Raw genomic sequence first — 22,528 nt, 5'->3', positions numbered from 1 at the left:
AAATGTGGACTAAATGGAGAATGAGGGAGTCGGAGGTAGGCAAAAAGACTGGAAGAGATCAACATGTTGATAGAATGAGGAAGAGCAGAGGGATGAAGAGGACAGAGGCAGAAACAGGGAGTGAGATTGGGAGGGTTGAGAAAGGATAGGGACTCACACAAAAGAGAGAAAAAACAAGACAAAATCATGAATGTATGTAGGTGTGTATTTATTATTTGTAAAGCACAAACATAGTCAAGAGGAAGGAGAGTGATGTACCTGGTCAAAGGCAAGCATAGTGTTCTTTCAAAAGATGAGTATTCAACTCTTTCTTAAATTGGATCAGTGTTGGGGTCCTGATGGAAACAGGGATGTTGTTCCTGGTTCTGGGTTTAGAGATGGAAAAGGCCTGATATTTTATTATTTCTTTCTTTCATTTCTTAGTCTGCAGTTTATAGCATCCTGACCCACCAGAGATGATGAGCCTGTCAGTAAGATAAGAAGGGATGCTCACTGTGATGGCTTTGCAAATGATGCAGCTGGTTTCGAAGATGATGTGGGCTGCCAATGGGAGCCTATGGAGTTCCATCTGGATGGGGGTGATGATGTCATATTTCTTCAGGACTGGATGAGGCATGCTGCAGCATGTAGGGTACCCAGGTGTGCCAGAGTGGGTCTCAGAAGCCACTGGGTAAGACATTACCACTGAGATGCAAGAGTACAAGCCTTGGACAGAAGTTATGAAGTTGCTTTCTGGAAGAAACAGTTTAACAGCTGGTACAAGGCGTCTTTGTGTTTTGGGCACTGTGTTCCTTGAGGGTGGGAGTTGGTGTCTAGGGTGAATTCCGATCATTTGGTACTAGGGGGAAAGATTGAGTTCAAAGATGTCAAGGTTCATGTAATTGAGCTAGGTGTATTATATATTTTTGAAAAACAGGAATTCTGTCTTGGTTGGGTTGAGCATCAGGTAGGGGCTGGTATCCACCTGTGGGTGATGTGCAAGCTGCGTTTGAAGCTTTGAATGTCTGAAGCAGAGAAGACTTTCAAATAGAGTTGTATATCATTGGCATATTAGTGAATCGTGATGTGGGTATTTGTGAGAAGAGCACTAAGAGCCTCCATGTATATTTCTAAAGATGACAGGGAACAGTATGGAGCCCTTGTGGACTCCTCGTGTGATACTGATCTTTTGTGACCTGGAGGTGCCACTGTAAACAAATTGGTGTTGATTGGAAAGGTAAGTCAGTGAGGAACATAGCCGGTGAATCCCACTCAAGATGTCAAGGTGTGTATGAGGGTGGGATGGTTGATTGGGTCAAAGGTAGCTGAGAGATATAGCAATTTCAGGACATGTGAGCAATCATCATCTGTCAACATGATGCCCTCATCTGCGACCTACAAGAGAGGGGTCTTGGTGCTGCAGTGTGATCTGAAGCCAGGCGGGTGCAGCTGAGGGTTACCACTGATGTGATCTTGGAGTAAGTTGAGAGTGAATGGGAAAGGTAGAGGAAGGCAGGGCTATAGGGAGAAACAGATGATGAGAGAGAAATGGGTGAGATGGCTATACATAACGATAGATAAAAAGAGAACGGACAGAAAGAGATATTGAGAAATGGATAGAAATAGCAAAAATGAGTGGTGGAAGAGTCAGATGAATAAAGAGGAGAGGAAGCGGCATAGACAATAAATCAATCTAGATTAGACAGTATTGAACCTGTATAGCCAGCACTTGCCCTCGGTCTCTTTTCCGGGTAACTGGAACAGACATTAACCTGATTAATTTACAAATGGAGCGCAATCAACAGAGGACTAAGTCAATGTATGGAGGCGACCACCTAGGCGGTTTAACGACCTATCTGGAGAGTTCTTTCCGAAATTAATCTAAACTGCATAGATATCCCCAGTCCTGCCTTTTCCTCCTCCATACCCCAAAGCAGGTGCACGGATCCAAAAGTTGTTTATTTGTGTAAACATCTGAAAATAATGTTATGGTTTGATGATTCTAATTTTATGGCTGATTACAAAATACAAGGAAAAAGATACAATATAATTAATAGACAGAATCCTACGTAGCCTTTTATAGTGCCAGGTAGAGGCACAGTACAGTTTGTTTTTGGCTCTCCTGAACTGTAGTTTATTTTCTATGTTTATCTTTTTGATTCCTCCGTTTTTCTGAAAGTGTTATCACGTTCTTTGCTGGTGGTGAATATAGTTTCTGAAGCTACTAGAGGTCATCTATCCAGTTGTAGCTTCCCCAGATTCCCTTTTCGAATTTTCCTCCATCCCCACATTTAGTAGCCCCTTTCTCCCACTAACATGTCCATTTTTGGAGCTCAACAGGTCCAAAATATTTAAACTCTGGCAGATTTTGCAGCTCAGTTAAGAAAATGAGGGGCAGTAGTGACAGGCTCTTTCTTCGTGATAGGGACCCTCAGGCAATCTCCCTCAGTCTCTGGTATCGTATAATAGATGAGCAACAGGAATACAGACCAGTGCCGGTCCACAGCCCTGTGCTGTAGGGTAGATAAGTGAGAGGGACTCTGAGCTCCTTGCCAGAGCTCCACCCACCTATCCATCACCTTACCAACCTAGTCCACTTCCTGGCAGCTGCGTAGACTGCATCAGCCTTAGCAGCGAATCCTGCGCACTTACTTTGGCGATCTGATCAAACTTTCCGAAGAGTTCGTTCAGCATCAGCACGAGTTCCTTGGGTGAACACTCACTAGCTAGCCGGGTGAAGCCAACGATGTCTGCATAGAGGATACTGGAGAAGAAACAGAGAAAGACACTTAACACCTCTATGACAAGCTTCTCGATGGGCCTGCAGTGTGCAAAGTGAAGTCATATTACCTGATATTTCTCTGCGTTAGTTCACTTGCTTTAGACAGCATTGCTCACAAGCATAACAAGCATTTGCAATTCAATAGGCCTTGCATATTTAGAACAAGTTAATTGTCATCTTTTGACGACAGCGCCCACGAGCAAAAACAAAAGAAACCATGCATGGAAACTGAGAAAAGACGACTTGGCAAAATAAAAAAAAGTTAGCTTTAAAAAATAATATTGAACAATTTTGTTTGTCAGGCTGGACACATTTTTGCCAGTCACAAGCCTTCTGTTTGCATGGCACTAGAAGTTCAAAAGAACAAATAGCACTTCAGTCACGCCAGGAGCAGCAGACGGGCACTAATTAAGTTGAATCAATTAGTGCTTGATCCCTGCTCCACAAAATGGAAATAATGACTAATTAGGAGGCTGTAAACAAGAGTGCCACGCAAACCAACAAATGGTGAGCGACAGGCGGGCTCCAAGCCCCTTCCTGTACACAACAGTCTTCCAAGCGAGACACATGGGATAGCGCATGCACATGCAGGCTCGACCCTAAAAAGCCAACCCCTGCTCTCGGTTTACGAGCAGTACTATCTGAAAATCAAGCCTCAAGTCAGAGAAATATTAGGTTAAATGAAAACACGTTACACACGTTAGATGCGTTTAAATCCCCCGGCTCAGCGCTAAAGCAGCGTATCCCATCGTGATGGGGTCTCTGAAGTCATATTCTGAAGGTCTGTGTTTGTGCAGGACAAAGCTATGCACCTGTGTTTATGTTACTGTATGAGCTGTAACAGTACAGCAAGGCAGTCACTGCTCAGTGATTCATTCCGAGTTGCGCTGTTTTTGCACTAACTTAGAGAAATTTGGAGTTAAATGTGAGCGCTTTAGAAAGTGCAATAATAGTGTGCGAACAACTGTGCCCTGTGCGAACGCACAATATACAGTTCCAGTAGTGCAAAACATCCCCCTTTGGCTAAGTTACGACACGCACGCTCGCCAACCCTAAGGTGTGTTACTTAAGTCGGCCAGCAGGAAGAGCTGCTGCACTATGTATGTGCAATTCCAAGCGCAGGCATAGAGCATATGTTTCGAAACAAAGATGTCTTTCAATTTCTCTGCTTGCATTTAGAGCTACATGCTCGCTATTGCCACTATTACAGCTGATGTCACTGTTTGCCTGAGGAAATTTCAGCATTAAGTAACGGTTCGCGCCACAATTTTACGTCACTTATTCCATGACTTCAGTGCCCTTTATAAAAAAAGATGTATATGTTAATTTTGCTCCCCAGTATATCTCTGTCCCGTTCTCTTAGCGTTCCCTCGTGTCCACACCGAACTTTTTTTCCAGTTATTGCATGTTTACAATCCACAGCCTCTCCTCAGAGGACCTGGGGGACAAATCACTCTGCATCGCAGCGCTTAATTTGTATAAAATGTAAGTGCCAGGGTTTAAGGTCTTTCAATGCAGGTCGAACCACCCATTACTCCTGCCAACGATACCCAGTGGCCATCATGCCTAGCAAGTGTGACATTTTAAACTACCGCAGGTCACTCCAAGCTGTACGAATGGTCTCAAAGTCCGAATTCTATCTTTTTCTAATATGCTGAATTGCTACACACTCGTACTGAGCTCAAAACGGAGGCTGAGAGCGGCACTATGTGGGTTTACTGTCAAACATATACCAGTGTTTAAAAATGAGTGGCACCGGCAAACACCGACACAAATTAAGCATGGCTGTACTGCAAGCGACTGACACAAGTCTTTATACTTCTGAAGAGAAGGACTCCAGAATTGGACATGGCCCCTGCACGTGACATCAGAAGCTAACCACAACACTCCACATACTAACATATCTGTAAAGTGAATATGTGTATAGTTACCTCCCACTTACTAAGTTTTACAATCAATAAAAGCAGGAACAGAGAAGACGGGGTATTTCTTTGCACATGGGCTGAGCCTGGAGTTTAGCTCTAGCTTCAAGAACTTGATGTGTACCAGGTCCTCCCACGCCTTTTCCTTAAAAGACTCCTTTGCCTCCATTTTGCTCACCTGTGGGACCTCTATTGCCTGCAATCAGAGCCAGTGCTAGAATTTGTGGGGCTGTAATTAAAGTGATATTGTGCCACTCACCTAAATGGCAAGTGGCCATATTTTATGGTTCTGGGTACACGCTCGCTCTGTCGGGTGGGTGGGTGGCACCCATGCAAGTGGTCACAAATTGCCCTGCCATAGGCCTAGACCCTGCCGCGGTCCCCCTTTGCCTCTTTCTTCTCCCACTCCTCACCTGACGTTCTGGTGCCTCTTGATGTACAGGTTGTGGAAGCTGTTGGTGTTTTCTGGTTTAGGGGTCCCATCCTTCAGGCGCTCGATGATCTCAGCCTTCATCTCCATGGCAATGTAGGCAGGCAGGATGGAAAGCAGCAGGTGCTCCTGAAGGAAGAAAAGCATTGCATTGGCATTAGGTGGGACAGGCTTTGTATGCTACACTACAGGCATTTTGGTGAATCTTGATGCAGTTATCTGTAAGTACCAACAGCACCAAGAGCCTCCATTTAAAGTTTGAAGATGGCAGGAAATACCATTTAGCTGGAGATCCACCCTCCTGAAGACCTCCACTTTGGAGAGCAAGAACTGGACACCTACATTTTCTCCAGGAACCAGGACTAAAGAAGTGAGGGCTTGGCCTAGGGATATTTTTTCAGCTTCGCAACTTGCCTCCTATAAGCTGGTTGGTGGATGTCAGAGATATGGTGAACTTACTGTATCTGCTGGTGTGATAGCATCCAGACACTCAGTGAAAAACAGAGGATGCTACTAGCTGCCTTAGATTCAAGACACACTTCAGTGGTGGTTGGAGCAAGGGATCATGGGAAAGAAGGTGCGGATGGGTCTACTAGCACCACAGAGACTGACAATGGATTCTACTAGCTTGGCTTGAAAGTGTGCTATTGCCTCCCCCTTCGCCAAATATTTTGATGCTGGACTCCAGCACTCGAGGCTGAAGTAGCATGTTAGAGGCCTGGTCTACTCAGGAGCACTGATTCCTCAAGAACATGTCAAGATCTTCTGTCTCCAAGGGGTAGTAAGGAGTGTGCGTACCATTGGTGCCATTACGCTTCAGTTCCAGCAGGCAGGGGCATTGATACAATCAATATGATGGCCAGGTCTTTCCTCGACCGCCAAGGTGAGCGGAGGATCAGTGCTTTGGAAGGACTCACAGCATGTATATTGGCATGAGAGGAACCTGAAGACATCATCAACGCTGCAGATTTCTGGGATGTACAGTCAAGGAGGAAAACCATCTCTACTGACTGTTCCTTCCTCCTAAAACTTGTGTCCATCAGTAGAGCTTTCAAGAGCATACGCATAAGGTTTGAGGTGAGAAGAGTTTGCTGCTCAGAAGAATACGTTTTCCCCAGTTCTGCTTCAGGCTTCAAGGGCTACGGCTGATTGCTATTTTCATTCCATGGCCCTCATTTCAATGGATCCTCATTCAATGGATCCTCAAGCTATTGTCCAATATTAGGAAGGCCAGATGGAGGTGGGCCTAGTAATTCGATTTTGGGCAGGTGGTCCTAGTTCCATCATTCAAGGCCTTGTCAGTGTCTCAGCTTCAGCTGCAGGGTTTCTTTACCACTCCGATGGCTGGTCACGGCTCCCTTTCTTCAATAAAGATTGAGAGGTTGCTGGAGGACATGACGGTGCAGCAGTGCCCCCGCGTAAGGCTTGGAAGGGTGCATTCCAGCTGTGGCACAGAGGGACAGGCTCTCGGTGGGCATGACATCAGGGCGTGGCCAGCTTGAAAAATGTCCAAAGTAAGCTAGAAATGGCAGTCACCTTTCTTATAAGCCAACCTGGGGGGTTGTGTGGAGAGGGAGGGAGGCTGAAGAGGCTTAAATTTAAAAGCTTGCCTCAAAAGGAGGGCAAGAAGAGGTCATGGGCAATGAAGAGAAGACGTCTGTACAATACACAATAAGAACATTTCTGTGACACCAACGCCACAAAAGAGACACGGTAGGAACCCCACTACAGCAGATATGTGTGGCGCTGTGCCTTCAGATAATGACAATGACATGTTTTAGTCAGGAGGCGAGTTCTCACCTGCTGCCTCTTCTCAGACTCCAGCTTGACCCTGGACTTGATGTAGTTGAAGGTCTCATGGTACGTCTCTTGCAGAGCGCACTCCATCAGGTGCTTGTGGTAGGCGCCGACCAAGTTTCCGCACAGGAAGATGACGGCATTGGCGAAGAGCTAGAAAGGAATGAGAAACTTTGAGAGAGTAGAGGAGAGACTCTGCGGTAGAGTGCAGAGAAGTGAGACACTGTAAGAGAGTGGAACAGGGAGACCTAAACAGTCATACACTGCAGAGGGGTACGTGAGACTGTCCGAGCATGTAGAGAGAGGCGGACTCTGTAGAGGGGCACATAATGAGACTGACGGGGAGGCTTAACACACCGGGGGCCTTACTCAGAGTTCAGTGCATGGGATACTCTGTCAAAATGTGGTGAAGACTTGCAAGTCTGCAGACTGGGCACTTTACGCCCAGGTTCAACCAATGTGCACTAACAACCCCAAAGCCAATTACGTTCACATGTGGGCCTGTTTGAGTTACAATCACCCAAGTGTAAAACAATGGGAAAGAGGGCAGGCAATTGGTCATTGTGGGTCATTGTCTACTGTGCTTTTTCAGTTTACCCTAAATTACCCTAGTGCACTAGTCAGCCCAGTCAATCATTATAACTAGAGATGGACTTGAGCCGACTCGCAAACCCTTACACTTGGCACCGCCCTTAAAACAGTGAAATGAATAGGTTATGTTTTGAAAAAGATTATGTATTAATAAATCCACATTGGACTCAAAACACAGAAGGCTAGTGCTCTTCGATTTGTTGGCATGAAACAAAAAACTACTGCCCTTGGTACGCACTAGTGTTCATAGGGCTGTTTTTGTTGCACTTAAGCCACTTTTTCTACAACCTCCTCCTCTGGCGATGGGTCGGAGTCACAATTGATTGTTGAATATTAGCATGAATTTGTGTCGGACTGCTGCAACCGAATGGATTCTAGCCTGAGATGACTCATTACACGGGGAGCTCATCATTGTAATTGCAAAAAACATGCATTGGATTAAAAGAAATGGATGTGATGTCTTGCGTCTTGTACATTCAGATTCATAGCGTTTGCACACCACGCCCTGTGATGGTGCACAACAGAGGTGGCTCTTTCGATATAGATGTTATGGCTAACATAGAAGCCGTAACATTTGCACTCATTCTTTAATGGGGTCAGTGCCAAAGAGCGTGCAATTAGCGCCCCCCGAACCACTATTCATGCGTCTCGGTGAACTACACCAGTGCCGCGGGGTGGCTTTAAGTCATATCGATTGGGTTGTTCCTTGTTTTGTAGTGCTTGCGCGTTATTGCGTTCTAATTTTCTTTTTCTAGTTGCATTGCCCAGACGTTGCTTATTGTTTTATTACCGTGTTCCGTCGTGTTGCCTGTTTTAAATTGCGCCTCTCCATCACCTGCCGACGAGCTTTGCTATTAGTCTGCGGCAAAGCGGAGAGCGAGCCGCACTTCTGAGGCCCGCCTAAGGCAGAGGAGCTCGGGGCTACTTTGGCGGGCAATGCTTTCCGAGCTTCGCGGCTGACTTCAGATCTCACAGAGGCCAACACTTGCTTTTCTAAAGAAGCCGTAAAAAGCCATTCCACGCCTGCCTGTTTTCAGGCCTGTTTCCAAATGTGTCCGTCATGCCAGTCCTACCCCACCTACTCCCTAGCCCCCCTTACCCACAACCCCAACATTCATTCATAGACTCTGGTGTCTCTCAACACACTCACGAGAAAGGCTACCTAGCTTACCTACTCCCACGGCCCCACTTTTGTGCACAACTTGCTCCCTACCCTCGCCACTCTCAGGGCTCGCTTTTGTGCACGAAAGGCAAACCCTCTCCTCCCTCCTCGGGCCCCTATTTAGTTGCACGGGCTCTGTTGTGCGTGGATACATGCAGGAGATCCTACCTACTCTCCCCACTCCCAGGGTCCCACTTTTGTTGCACGGGTTCTGTTGTGCGTGGACACATGCACGAGATGCTACCTACTCTCCCCACTCCCAGGGTCCTACTTTTGTTGCACGGGTTTTGTTGTGCGTGGACACACGCACGAAAGGCTACCTACTCTCCCCACTCCCAGGGTCCCACTTTTGTTGCACGGGTTTTGTTGTGCGTGGACACATGCACGAAAGGCTACCTACTCTCCCCACTCCCCGGGTCCCACTTTTGTTGCACGGGTTCTGTTGTGCGTGGACACATGCACGAGATGCTACCTACTCTCCCCACTCCCAGGGTCCTACTTTTGTTGCACGGGTTTTGTTGTGCGTGGACACATGCACGAAAGGCTACCTACTCTCCCCACTCCCAGGGTCCCACTTTTGTTGCACTGGTTCTGTTGTGCGTGGACACATGCAGGAGATCCTACCTACTCTCCCCACTCCCAGGGTCCCACTTTTGTTGCACAGGCTCTGTTGTGTGTGGACACATGCACGAGATGCTACCTCCTCTCCCCACTCCCAGGGTCCCACTTTTGGTGCACGGGTTTTGTAGTGCAGGGAGATACATGCACGAAAGGCTACCTACTCTCCCCACTCCCAGGGTCCCACTTTTGTTGCACGGGTTCTGTTGTGCGTGGACACATGCACGAGATGCTACCTACTCTCCACGGGCCCCACTTTTGCTGCACGGGCTCTGTTGGGCGTGGACACATGCACGAGAGGCTACCTACTGTCCCCACACCCAGGGCCCCTCTTTTGTTGCACAGGTTTTGTTGTGTGGACACACACAAGAGGCTACCTACGCTCTCAGAGCCCCACTTTTGCTCCATGGGTTCTGATATCTGCAGACACATGCTTTAATTCCCTACACCTGTGGTCCCCTCTGCTCCTCCCACATGCCCAGTGTGTCCACACATGCACTAGAGGCAGGCTTCCTTTTTAAGGTCCCAATTTTGTCCTGGTTGTCACAATACTGAGGTCATGAACACAAGCGACATTAACACAAGAGAGGAGAGTAGGGGATACAACCCTCAGTGGGTACTCTGAGGAAAAGCAAATAAGGAGGGATGAAGGAAGGCACCCTCAGTTTGGTAGTCTCCTGGTCAGTATGTGGTCTTTGTGGCCTTCCTTATAGGATGCTCAACTCTCCCCACCTGGGAGTGGCATGTTCATCATAGGTCCTGCCTCTTACTCGTTAATGGCCTTGGTCACAAGTAGGCTCAACCTCCTTAGGGATGGAGTACCTAAAGGTGAAAAGATTTAATATAGGGACATTATCATCATGGTTACCCTACAATTGTGAGAGCTTTGTAAGGCAGGAAAGAATGAATCATTTTTCTAGATCACAATCATGGACATTATAATGGCTGCATTAAAGTAGGGTTAATAAATGAAATAGGGGAATAATTCGACCCTGTACATCAGGGAATCATGTTGAGCCCCCTCAGTCTAGCCCAAAAGGGTCTGAGGCTTTCATTAGGACCACATTCCATCTCTGATCTGCCTATGAGGACTATGTATGGATGATGGATGGGGTCCCTATGAAAGGTCAGTGAAAAAGTGATGTGAAATAACTAATCTGGAATAAAGTAGTGCTAGTAGGGTATTCATCCTGAGATCAGTGACCCATGTTAATAGCACCTGAAACCAAAATCCGAGATTAAAGAAAAGGCCACCCTTGTGGTAATCCTAAAGCCCAGAATCATAGGCCATTCTCCCGTTGCACCTACAGTCTCCATCGAATGCTAGTCCAAATCAAGACAAAAAATATGCATATAGACTGACTGCCAACAAACCTTCGTGAAGCATACCTAGGGAAGGTCAGATTTACTGTTCCTTATTCTATATTTAGAGCTTGACAGCATGTTGAGAATAGATCTTGTGGAATAAATATCACTGCAGGGTAGGCTTTGATATTGTGGTAAAACCTTTTTGTGCCAGAGGCCCGGAATCTCTTCACACATGTTCTAGGGCCTGTGATAATCCCTTCCCACCCGAGGCCCGGTGATTATCCCTGCAGGCCCAGTGTGCATCTCCACATGTCCTGGATTCAGTCCACGCATACACTAGAGACTGTCCCCCTGTCAGGCTTCACTTTTGCCCACAAGGTGACTTTCCACAGTCTCCGCTGTCACTCGCAATAAGTCCTGGCATCTGTTCGCACAATGCTCAAGTATCCATCTATTCCCACACTCCCTAGGCCTCTCTCACCGTCCCCAGAGACTCCAGTGTCGGTCCACACCTGCTAAAGTTTGCCAAAACTCTATCCCAAAAGGAGACCCATAATTATCCCTACAGGCCCTAGTGGCTGTCCCACAGGCCGCGGCGTACCTCCACACAGTTCCCAAAGTTACTTGCCACATGCCCTGGATTACACTCACACACGCCCCACTTTGCACCTAGTCACTCACGCACGGGTCCAGCATCTGCCCCCCACAGGCTCCAATGGCTGTCCCTGAAGGCCCAGTGTCCGTACCCACAATCCCCTGGGCAGAAGCATGGTCCCCTTGCAGTGCGGGGGCTCTGTGCTCACCTGCAGTGCCAGGTCCCCCTCTGGCATATCGGTGGTGGAGAGGTAGATGCTGAGGATGATGATGTGGGAGATGGAAGAGAGCGCCCCCGCAGCAATGGCGTCCCGCATGCGCACTGGCAGCATGGTGTAGACGATGAAGGTGATGAAAAGGAAGAAGTACACCTGCAAGGAAGCCCCCACACGGGGAAGAGATGAGACGGGAAGCAAGTGTTGATAACGCCTCTGTCTGCACCTAAACACACTAACCGCGGTTCTCTGGAGGAGCGCCGCCCTGCTGGCTAAGACTGTGTACGGTTTAACCCCTTCAGGGCCAGTTTTAAAAGGTGTGTATTGAATCACTGTGAGGTGAGTCGGACAGTATGGACATCAATATATTAGCGGATCAGTGGCCCATGAGAGCTGGTAATCCTGGGAAAATGTCAGTAGTAACATGCTTGGCACATCAGCCACTCATTACAGCGGAATTCGGGAGCCTTCGAGTTGGCGAGGGTCTTTTTTTTTTTTTTGCTTCTTTCATGGCCTGCCAGTGGAAGGGAGTCAGCAGAGTTCACCCTCATCTGGAGGGCACCGCTAGCTGCTTCTTAGATAGAAGTGCGGGAAGGGGCAGGGACATCACTCAGTGGCTGGGAATGACCCCCCCCCAAGCGTGAGTAGAACTCTACAGAGGCGTATGAGTGCAGGGATGCAGGAAAGAAAGTTTTGTTCACGTGCACGAGGCCAGAGATGGGGCAAGCATGAGATTCTACTGAGTGAGAGGCCACTGAAGGGCATGAAGTCAGCGCTAGGGACTGTGTGAGACCAAAGAGTGTCCTGAAGAGTGTGAGGCCAAAGCTGGGGACTGAGGGAGACTCCATTGATGTGTGTGAGGCCAGTGACAGAGGGAGACTCCATTGGAATGCATGACATCAGGGACAGGGACTGAGGACATCTCCGCTGAAGTGCATGAGGTCAGTGACAAGAATGAGACTCCATTGAAATGTGAGGTCAGTCACAGAGATTGAGTGAGACTCCATTGAAGCATGAGGTCAGTCACAGAGATTGAGTGAGACTCCATTGGAGTGTGTGAGGCCAGTGAAAAATGTAAACACTGAAATCCGTGACATCAGTGACAAGGACTGGGGATGTCTCTGCTGAAGTGCATGAGGTCAGTGACTAAAACTGAATGAGGCACCACTGAAATACATTGGGTAAATGACAGGTATTGAGTTAGACTCCATTGAAGTGTGATAAGGCAGTGACAGGAACTGAGTGAGACCCCAATGAACTGCAGAAGGACAGTGATGAGAGGTCGTTAATTCATGATTCCAATAATGCTAAGAATGAACATGAAGTGTAGGCGGCCAGTGAAGTGAGAATGAGTGACATATTACTGTAGCTCATATTCCTAGTGAGTTAGTGATTGAGTGAGACTCCAGTGAAGTCTGAACTCAAAAAGAGTAGGGAATGAGTGAAAATGTGTTTACGTCTATGAGGCCTAAAATGCAGGGAATGAGTGACAACTGAATTTTTATTATTTTATGCAAGGAGTGCGTGAGACTTCTTTTACTGACGGACTAGCCCCATAACCTAGGGAAGGCATTCCTTTTACGATTCCCAGAGAAACAAGCTCAGTGGGGAACAACTTTTGACCCAAGCAGTAACATGGCTGACCTTTGACCCCACTCTCTTCTCACCTGGTCCTAAACAGTGACCCGGGCTACCTGTAACCTTCTTCTCCTCTTACAAGGTATCAGGCAATGACCGGACCCACCTTTGACCTCATTCTTCCATTATCTGGTCCTAGGTCAGGACCAGACCCCCATTTGACCCAATGTTTCTCTTACTTAGTCCCATCCTTCGACCTGGCAGGCCTTTGACCCCAACACACTTACCTAGTTAGAGGCCAGGACCAGGCCGACCATTAAACCCCCTCCCCCGATCTTTCGTTTGCTCTTTGTAGGCCAGAAGTAGGCCAACCACTGACTCACCCACTCCTCACAGTTACTGACCCAGCCAACCTTTCAATCCCACCCTTCCAATTACCTGGTCATATCAGTGACCTGGCCGAATTTTTATGGCTCTCATTGTTTACTTGACAACACGCAGTGACCAGGCCGTCTATTGAACCCATGTATCCCTTTGGTTTATAGACATGGACCTGACCTACTTTAACCCTATTTTCGCTACCTGGTCCGAGGCAGTGCCTAGTCGGCCTTTGACCTGTACTCTTCACCTGCCTGTCCCAGACAGTGACCTGCCCCGCCCTTGATTCCACTCTTCCGTTATGCTAGGCAAGGACCCGGTTTTCTTTAACCCTATGCACCATGACGCAGCTGATCTTTAACCTCCGACTCTTCCCTAATCTGGTTCCAGGCAGTGACTCCACTGACCTTTGAATCTACTTTGGCCTTACGTGGTCCTAGACAGTGACTGTCGAACTCTGCCCCCCAGACGCCCCTTACCTGGTCTCAGGCAGTGACTCTATTAAACTTTGACCCCACATGCACCTTACCTGGTCCCTGGCAGCGACTCTGTCAAACTTTGACTTCACGCACCCCTTACCTGGTCCCAGGCAGTGACTAGGCCGCTGGTGAAGACAAACACGTAGCCCATGGCGAGGAGGCTGGCCCAAATCACCAGAGAGAAGAACTTCATGCATTTCTGGAAGATGGACTCGATGCAGACCAACACGAAGATGGTGAGGAAGACTCCGAGAGCGCAGAAGATGGTGATGAGGAAGCCCAGGTTGTCGACAAACGCCTTTTAATAAACAAAACCACACACTTTAGTATACAAGCGATCTGTGATTGGCAGACTCAATTAAGCGCAATGCCAGGCACTTCCCTCCTCCTGACGCAGCCTGGGCTTTATATACCAGTCAGTGGGGTTGGCATACAGTCATTGCTTCGACCCAACGGTATTTGCAACACAACTCTTGACACAAAAATTCTGGGGCAGCAACCTCGACATCAACATAAAATCTGCGTATTAAGATAGAGTTAGCCGATTCCAATATGAAGAGATCAGCCAGAAATAAACCAGGAGCATTAAATTGATATTTACCAATTGACTAATTGAGGAATAGTAAATTAATTTTTATTAATTGACTAAATGAGCTCAAGTTTGTTCAAGAATTTCCAAACTGTTAACCTTCGTTATACTCTGTTACAAAGAAATTATGGGCATGTCGAGATGATTGCAGTATTTTTGTGTTTTAAACATTCATGTCGTCTCATCTATAATTTAGAACCTGTGGGACGGATTACCTCCCTACAATGAAGAAGTGCCTTTTCACCCAGTCTCCAATCCCCTCTTATAGGAATGGCCCATCGACTGACGTCATTCTTGGAGCCCTGTATGAAGTATGGGGCTTAGTCTCCATGCGCATTCGCTCTTTGTTCTCTCTGTGGGGGGTAGGCAAGGATGTGAAGGGGTTTGGTGTCTGATCTTGTCAAATTGGCAACCTCTTTGGTAAATTCTTTGCTGCTGGGGCACGGTAACTGTCCCCCCCCCCCAACTACTTATTATACATGTGCTCTGACGTGCAGGAAGCTGCCAATATATACAGATTACGGGCATGATTTGTAGGAATGTCAGCCTCCGGGGAACAAGAATGTAGACCCCAGTTCATCTAAAGTAAGGCTTAGATTTACGCTGTGGTAAGGAGCAGTGATTCTAACTTCTTTTGGGTGATCAATTTCCAGTTCGCCCTCCAGCCCATCCGTCGCCCCTCCCAGTGAGCCAACCTGAAATCTACCCAGCCTTTCCAAGTGCTTTACCCGGCCAGTGGCGAAGGAGACCACGATGAGTGCGATGCATATTGCCAGCAAGATGACCAGCAGTAGCAGAATGAGTGGGTACTGCTGGCTCAGGCAGTAGTAGGTCTCGTAGAATAGGTCTTCCTTCTCACTCTCGTCCACAGCCTTCCTCTTGCAGAAAAGGCTCCTCTTGGCCCCCGGCATCTGGATCTGCTTTAACCTTCTTGCAGTGGGAACCAGTTATCGTGAAGGTTGAATTTCCAAGGGAATGGTCTTGTCTGTACACCAGCAGTGTCACTGCCAAATTGGTCCCCTGAGCGTGATGGGGCCTAAGCAAATCCAGTGTTGTGAAGAACAAAAGCCCATCCTAAATGTCCATCCACGTGGCAGGTGCCATAGGAAGGTGGCCTTGGAGCACGGGGCATCTTCTGATTCTCTTACATTTGTCGCAGGGCACAGGTTTGGATTTCCACTCTCAGGAGTCACAACGGTGCTGGGAAAAAACCTAAATTGGATATAGAAAAAAAGAATGAGTCATCCATGTTTTTGAAAAAAATAAAATTAAGTTAACATTTCTTTATCTCTGGCTGGCCCCATAGTTCGCTGTAGCTTCATCCTCTACTCCCTCCAACAAATCAGCCAGTGCCATATCCTGACTGGCCACCAGGTGTCCCATAACATCAAGCCCAGCTCATTCCTCCCCTTCAGTGCCTGTAGAGATCACCTCAGGGCAGGGGCACAACTTGAATCTGAGTTCGGGGATGGGGGCCGGGGCGTGGGGGGGGAGGGCGGGAGGGACTAATACTTTGCTCAATGGCGGCATAGCCATTTTCAGAACCTGCTCAGGCTTTCTTTGCAAATAATCTGAGCAGCACTATAACACACGGATTGTTGAAGCTATATTCAGTGGCACTACACGGTAACCCTGAATTCCAGCTACCATTTTCTATTCTTGTTTTTAATATGCTTGGCAAGTACCAGCCTCCTGAAAACAACTCATATTTGGTAAGATTTTGTTACTAATATCACTTGATGAAGCACAGAAACTGAGCATAAAGTATGATTAACCATGATGCATCTACCGCACAAAAAATAGAATTATCCAGTGCTATCAGCTGCCATGGCGTTTGCTAACCTTGGCAGTGTCTTTGGTATTGCTGCTTTTGGGTTCATCCGGGCAGTTGATGGATCAGAAACTAAACATAGCTCTAAAAGTCCTGTACTGACCAATAAAAAGGAGATGGTGGAGGATCAAGGTGGGTCAAACGATCAACATGGTCAAAGGTTATATAATGTCAGGTCCAATTTGGTACTTTAATAATTCGAAGTCCATAACAGCACAGAACCAACATCCAAGCATGCATCACATATATGAACATTAGTAGTAGGAGATCCTCCTCTGCTTGTTATGCTGCAGCCACTTAGCACTTCCTCTCCCTTTTTCAATCTCCACTCCCTATTGACCTATTCACTCTTCCGTCTTTAGATCCTCCTCCCTCTTCTCATCTCATCACTATCTACATTCTTACCAACCTCATCACTTTTCCTTCCTCTGCCACAGTCCCTTGTACTCATTGCTCCTCTTACTTTTGTTTTCTCCATTCCTCTTCTCCACTGCAAACTCATTTTGCTGTCTTCCCCAAATTCGCCCTCAGACCTCCACCATATTGGCCTAAAGGGCATGCAACAAAGATCACAGGAGAAGGTTTCTCTCAGGTGAGCTGCAAGTGATACTTCCATATGAACAGATATCCCACAAAAGCAGATTTTTGGACAACCCAGCTATAGTGAATGCATGTCGCCAGATGGTCACCGTATCTCCTGCTAGACGTTGAGTCTAAAATCAAAGGTGGTAGTACAACCACATTATGTGGTACATTATCCCACTCCATCTTCCAAACATGAAGTGTTACTTCAATGGCAATCGCAGCATTACACCTTTAAAAAAACTCACCAAAGTACCATTCATGCATGTTTTTTTTCTCACACAAAACACTACATCATTGTCAATAACAATACACGCTTACCTCACAGACAGGACAGGAACAGCATGGGCAGCAAAAAGAAGAGCCTTGGGGCCTCCAGACACCAACAGTGAGTGAAGGCTGGTGTGAGGGACAGTGTTACATTATGCGGATCATCCCTGCATTATATTCAGTGTTTGAAGATAGGCTCCAAGGTCCCCAGCAATATATGCAGAAGAGGATAGTAAGGGTAGATGCCAGCTCAGAGTATCGCATCAGCAGACTGCTGCTGACACCTCATTTCCCAGAACTCCTCTGCTTTCCCTTGGTGCAGATCTGCAAATCATCCAGCCACCTACATATGTTTATTTTGTGCCCAAGGAGATCATCAGCTAGCTGGGCGGGGTGGTGGCAAAACCTATCACATTAAATCGAAGGAAAATTGTCAGATGGTAAATAGCCATAGTGGAAAAATACAGTCAGGGTGTGAATGTTACAAGGTTCAGACACAGCACACTAAACCACCACTAATTCCTCCTGGGTTCTGAAGTAGCGTGCTACTCGCTGAAAAGCAGCTCAATGCCTCATCAGGGGTAATAAGTGCTATATAAATACAATTACAATTACAATAAAGTAGGAGCTAAGACGCCCATCCCATAGCAGATGGTAAAGACTCTACAATCAGCACTCATTTCACACTATGCACTAGGAGTGGAACAGTGGCCAGAGCAAGTAAAAGGCAAGAATGTCATGATAGTCCCACATGCACCCAGAAGGTCAGGGTACAGACTCCAGCATAATCCATGGAATCTTTGTCATTTAACAAATATATAATGTTAGGCTCTGCATAGGGATTTAGCAGATTGTGCAAAAAGCAGAAACGTGTATGGAATGTTTGAATTAATCTCAACCAGTAGCAATTATTCAGGACCACACTCCAGTGCATGATTATTGTTCCCACCATACGAACCCAGACAGAAACAAGCAAATCAGCCTTGGCCCTGCTCCAATAGGAATAGCCATAGGAATAGCCTAGCTGGGACTGCCAGGCCCCCCTGAACAAGTCCACAAGCAACCATATACCAGTGTTGGACCTTTTGGCCTGGTCAGTCAGTGATTGAGTCCTATAAAGTAGCGAGGAGACAACCCAGGTATGGGCTCTTAGTGTGTGGCACTGGAGAAAGCAAAAAAGCAATGGGTGGAAAGCAAGAATTCATCTCTACCACAGGTAACTGCTTGAGGCTGCATTTCCAGTCCATCGTGTTTTGTCAACAATGTGTCAAACTATCTGACAGGAACCAGCCATATGCAAATCAGCCTTGGCCCTTCTCCAATTTCTGCATTACTGTAACTTTTTGTGCATTTTACTTCTAATAGTGTTGTGCACTATCACTGCCTTCACAGCACCAAGAAATAACAAACCTATATGATGTATGCTATAATTTAATATGCTGGTCTAGTTGTATGGACTTTTCCTTTGGAAAGCACATCTCTTCTGGCGTAGCACAGTTTTTTAACCGCCGTATGATGGGTATTTATTGTGGTTCACATGCTGAAGTGAAAGTGTTGCTAGGTACCCCTGTTATTTAATTGTTGATGGATATGGGATGTGATAATGGCACTATAGACCCTGCCAACTTGCACCTATCTTTATTAAATAGGGCAGGTCTTTTCTTTTCGTTATGGCATTGAAACAATGTTATATAATAAGGGACAGGGAGGCAGCAGTGATTTTGGAAAGTAATAAAAACGCCAAGTTGCTTTATCAGGGCTCTAACTATCATTATAGAGAATACTTTAGATGTAGCTGAAGGTCGAGCGAGCAGCCTCAGCCCAGCCAGCCCAAGCCAGTGAACCAGACTGAGGTGAGGGGGTGGGCATCCACAGCTCTCTCACCCAAATGGTAGTTGTGCACCTGCCTCCGGGAGTGGCTGGAACAAGCCTCGCTGAGGAGACCCCTTAAACACCCCAGATGAGGAAGTCATTGAGACAATATCTGGCTGATTAGAGCTGACTGACAAGGACCTGCTGGTGAACGCAGGTGCCTGAGGCGGGAGGGAGAACGAGTGTCAGGTGTACACACTTTATGGTCTGGGGGGTGCCTCAAGGATCAGGATCATTCCATCTGTAGTAAACTATCAAATAATAAGCTGAATTTATGCTTTTTTATTTAAACGTTATCAACTTTTTTCCCCAGAGAAGTAGAACTTTATGGCAAGCCTCATGGGAACCTAGTTCTGCATAGCGGCAGAGGTCTGTGTTTCTAATTTGATGACTTTCATACCCAAGAATTTAATTCAGTCTGTCTTCTCTAGTGATTTTTAAAATCCTAAACATTTGGGTTAGATTCCACTTTTTAAGAAGCCCCCATCTGGGCTGCAACACCTGAAAACATTTTATGCTGTCTAGGACGTCTCCGTGGGTTCTAGAGAAGGTGGGTGTTGGCCTGCTGCACCTCTCTAGTCCGTGATTGCTCCTTGCCAGAGCCTTTCACCGGTCATGGTAACTAATCTGTGCCGGCACCAGTGTGGGTGACGTACTGGCCATAGTCCTCCTCTCACTGCGCTTCTAGCTGGGTTGTTGCCAGCACTGAACGCCAAGATTCAAGCTGCTCCGTTGGATTTGACTGCGGACGTCAAGATGTGGTTCAGCTTTTCCGGTTACATTTGTGGGATCTTGTCTACGAAGCAAACATGACCTGCTGCTGTCTCGTGTGAAAGGAGGATCAATTATCTTCGTGAAACAACCTATTTACAAAGGCAGACAGCACTCTGGATGTGGTCCAAGTCTTTCTATTATTAAACACGTTTATAGGATTTTTATGGCTATCATAGAGCAAGCAAACACAGTCTTCCTTTAAATCCTAAGTTGCACTACGACAAACATCTCATAAAGCAATAAATATTTCAGACAGCAAGTTGACAGTCAGACAAAGAAACTATCTCGTAGTGTTCAGCAAATGTGCGTCTTCCTACACCTCTTCTTATAATATGTCTTAGACAGCGAACAGGTCTTGAGTGCTACTATTTCTCATTGGTGTAGAATTCTACTTGGTGCTCTTGCTGGTGTCCCCAGATTTTAGTTTGCTTTTGTAGGCATCCAAGAGCCTCACAGACCGGTATGTCCAGTACCATGAAACTATCTAACCCCTTGGCCCACTTACTGAGTGTTGCAGGGGTGATCATTACTCCGCTCACTAGCATTATCCCCTTTGGCAACTAACAGACCCATGCATAGGAGGGTGACTTTGCATCTGTTAGCATCAATCTCAGAAGTGAAACAGAGAAGGGTGACTTTGGGATCTGGTCCTAATCCATAGCCCAGCACTTTTCCGATAATAGTCGGTAAACCCTGCCAAAAGGGTTGCAATAATGGACATGATCATTTGTATCAAGGAAGTCTCCAGGACCACCACCACACCACACACAGTTAGGGGACTGAATTTTCCCAAAGCACCAGAGTTTAATGGGGGTGATGTAGACCCTGTGACAGTGCCGTAGATGAATTAATCTAAATGGTAACATGGCCACCTGAATAGGAGCCATTTTAGCCGCTCTTCATTCGTAATCTCAGCTACATCTTTCTCACAGGCTGACCTAAGCAAGCCAAAAGTGTTGGGTGTATTAATAATCAGGGAATGGTATAGTGATGAGATTTTTTTTTACATTCCATATTGCCTAAAGCCTTTATCTTTCAGCAGGAAATGGCAGTGAAAAGTTTGGACACGTTTCGACCACCAAGATATTGTTCACAGATTTTTTTTCTTTTTTTTTTTTAATTTGTATTGAATTTTATGCATCATAACCATGACAGTACATATGAGGTCTTAGGATGACACAGTGCATCAGACATGTGTAGCAAGGCTGCTTTTTGACGTACTATATATACATACAAAGCTCATTTGTGAATGGAACAGGACAGCGCATTGGTAGGTGTCCTAGGACAGGGCTACATATTGGCTCAAACAAGCAAATCATGTAGAGCTTATACAACAAAGTGTGCTAGAAGGTAAAAAAAAAAAAAAAAAAAAAACTCCCAGTTTCTCACATACAGTTATTTAGAATTTGGTGCGTCATTAACAGTAGCATGGGCTTACTATGGCTCTGCCTCACCAAAGCTGGCCAACTATTAAGTGGATGGGATATCCATCACGTTTGTGAAGGAGTAATCCGTCTGCCAAACTCTAAATCAGACCCCTAGTCTTGTAAAGCCAAGAAATCAATTGAAAGCCATGGCCAAAGGTCAATTGAACTTGCAATAGGTACGATATTCCTCACAGATATGAGTCATTTCTCACTGATTCTTTAAATAGTGTGATATGTATACCCTATTACCAGAAACTGTAGAATCCACCCAAATACATTGTGGTAGTTATAGTCTCTAAGGTGCAATTTTTATTTTTTATTTGTTTGGAAGAAACCTGTTTGTGTTGCTTTTTCATGGATCAGTCTCGACCAAAATTACACCCCAGTCCATACTGAGACTAACATTGTTCATATATACACTATTGACATGTTTTTGCATGTCAATTATGAATATTCAATTCTCTATTTCCACGAACCACATTACTTTTGTACATTCTGAAATTATTCCAATGTTGTATGGCTGTTGTTGTTCAATCTTCTCCCTCTGTAGGGATGTTGAAGGAGATGCCAGTAATTGTGGAGACCTTCTTTGTCCATAATTTACCTTGTAGGTGGTCAGCACACTATCAATTATTGAGACGAGAGCTAATGTGTTTCCATTAATGCTTTTGTTACTGTATGGTGGTTTTCTGCAGGGATTGTGCACTAAACCATCTTGCAGTGAATTGCATTTCCTAAAGACAACAGCTGTTTTTGGTCATAGTAGTGATTTGATGTCCTTTTCACCAGATACATTTTGTCCTTGTCCATCAGATGCCTGTTTTTCTGTAGTATCTTAAGTATTTCTTTGGCAGGTCTGATATATGAAAACACCAATGATCACCAGAAAGTCCCTAGGCAGCGGTCCGAGTCAGGCTTCGGTCGCCCACAACATGAGTCCACACACTCCTATACATCATATGGAATCACTTGGACACCCCTGGAAATTTGCAAGTTGTAATTCAATAGAAATGGCTGCTCCCATTTCTATTGAATTAAAAGTTGCAACTTCCAGGAGTGACTGAGTGATTCCTCACAATATATAGGACTGTGTGGACTCGTATATATATCATGTGCATGAGATTTATATATATCGAAACAAAAAACGCTTTTTGTATAGAAACTAGGTCCTAACTCTACTTAGTGGCACGGGTCATATATATATATATTAGTAGTAGTAATAGTATAAATACTTTATTTTGTAGACAACAACCATCAAAGTAAATCAACATTCCATTGCATGCAAATAAAACAGAGAAGAAATAAATAGTACAAAAACTTTTGAAAATCACTTCAGTCATTATAAAATCA

At 46.0% G+C, this 22,528-nt stretch overlaps 1 protein-coding gene across 1 annotated transcript in view; it reads right to left on the bottom strand.

The window, feature by feature from the left end:
- Positions 1 to 22,528, bottom strand: part of ADCY4 (adenylate cyclase 4) — a 178,555-nt gene that overhangs the window by 60,552 nt on the left and 95,475 nt on the right. Inside the window, exons 2-7 of the mRNA XM_069238292.1 lie at positions 15,151 to 15,634; positions 13,934 to 14,131; positions 11,393 to 11,554; positions 6,914 to 7,063; positions 5,097 to 5,242; positions 2,632 to 2,743 (exon numbers count right to left, since the gene is read on the bottom strand). Of these exons, the coding sequence (XP_069094393.1) occupies positions 2,632 to 2,743; positions 5,097 to 5,242; positions 6,914 to 7,063; positions 11,393 to 11,554; positions 13,934 to 14,131; positions 15,151 to 15,333 (951 nt within the window). The 5' untranslated portion in view covers positions 15,334 to 15,634. The remainder of the gene's footprint in view (positions 1 to 2,631; positions 2,744 to 5,096; positions 5,243 to 6,913; positions 7,064 to 11,392; positions 11,555 to 13,933; positions 14,132 to 15,150; positions 15,635 to 22,528) is intronic.

This window comes from Pleurodeles waltl, chromosome 6, assembly GCF_031143425.1.
Source record: "Pleurodeles waltl isolate 20211129_DDA chromosome 6, aPleWal1.hap1.20221129, whole genome shotgun sequence".
Taxonomy (NCBI): domain Eukaryota; kingdom Metazoa; phylum Chordata; class Amphibia; order Caudata; family Salamandridae; genus Pleurodeles; species Pleurodeles waltl.
Note: the sequence above shows the minus strand (reverse complement) of the source record. Positions and strands in the feature narration are given on the sequence as shown.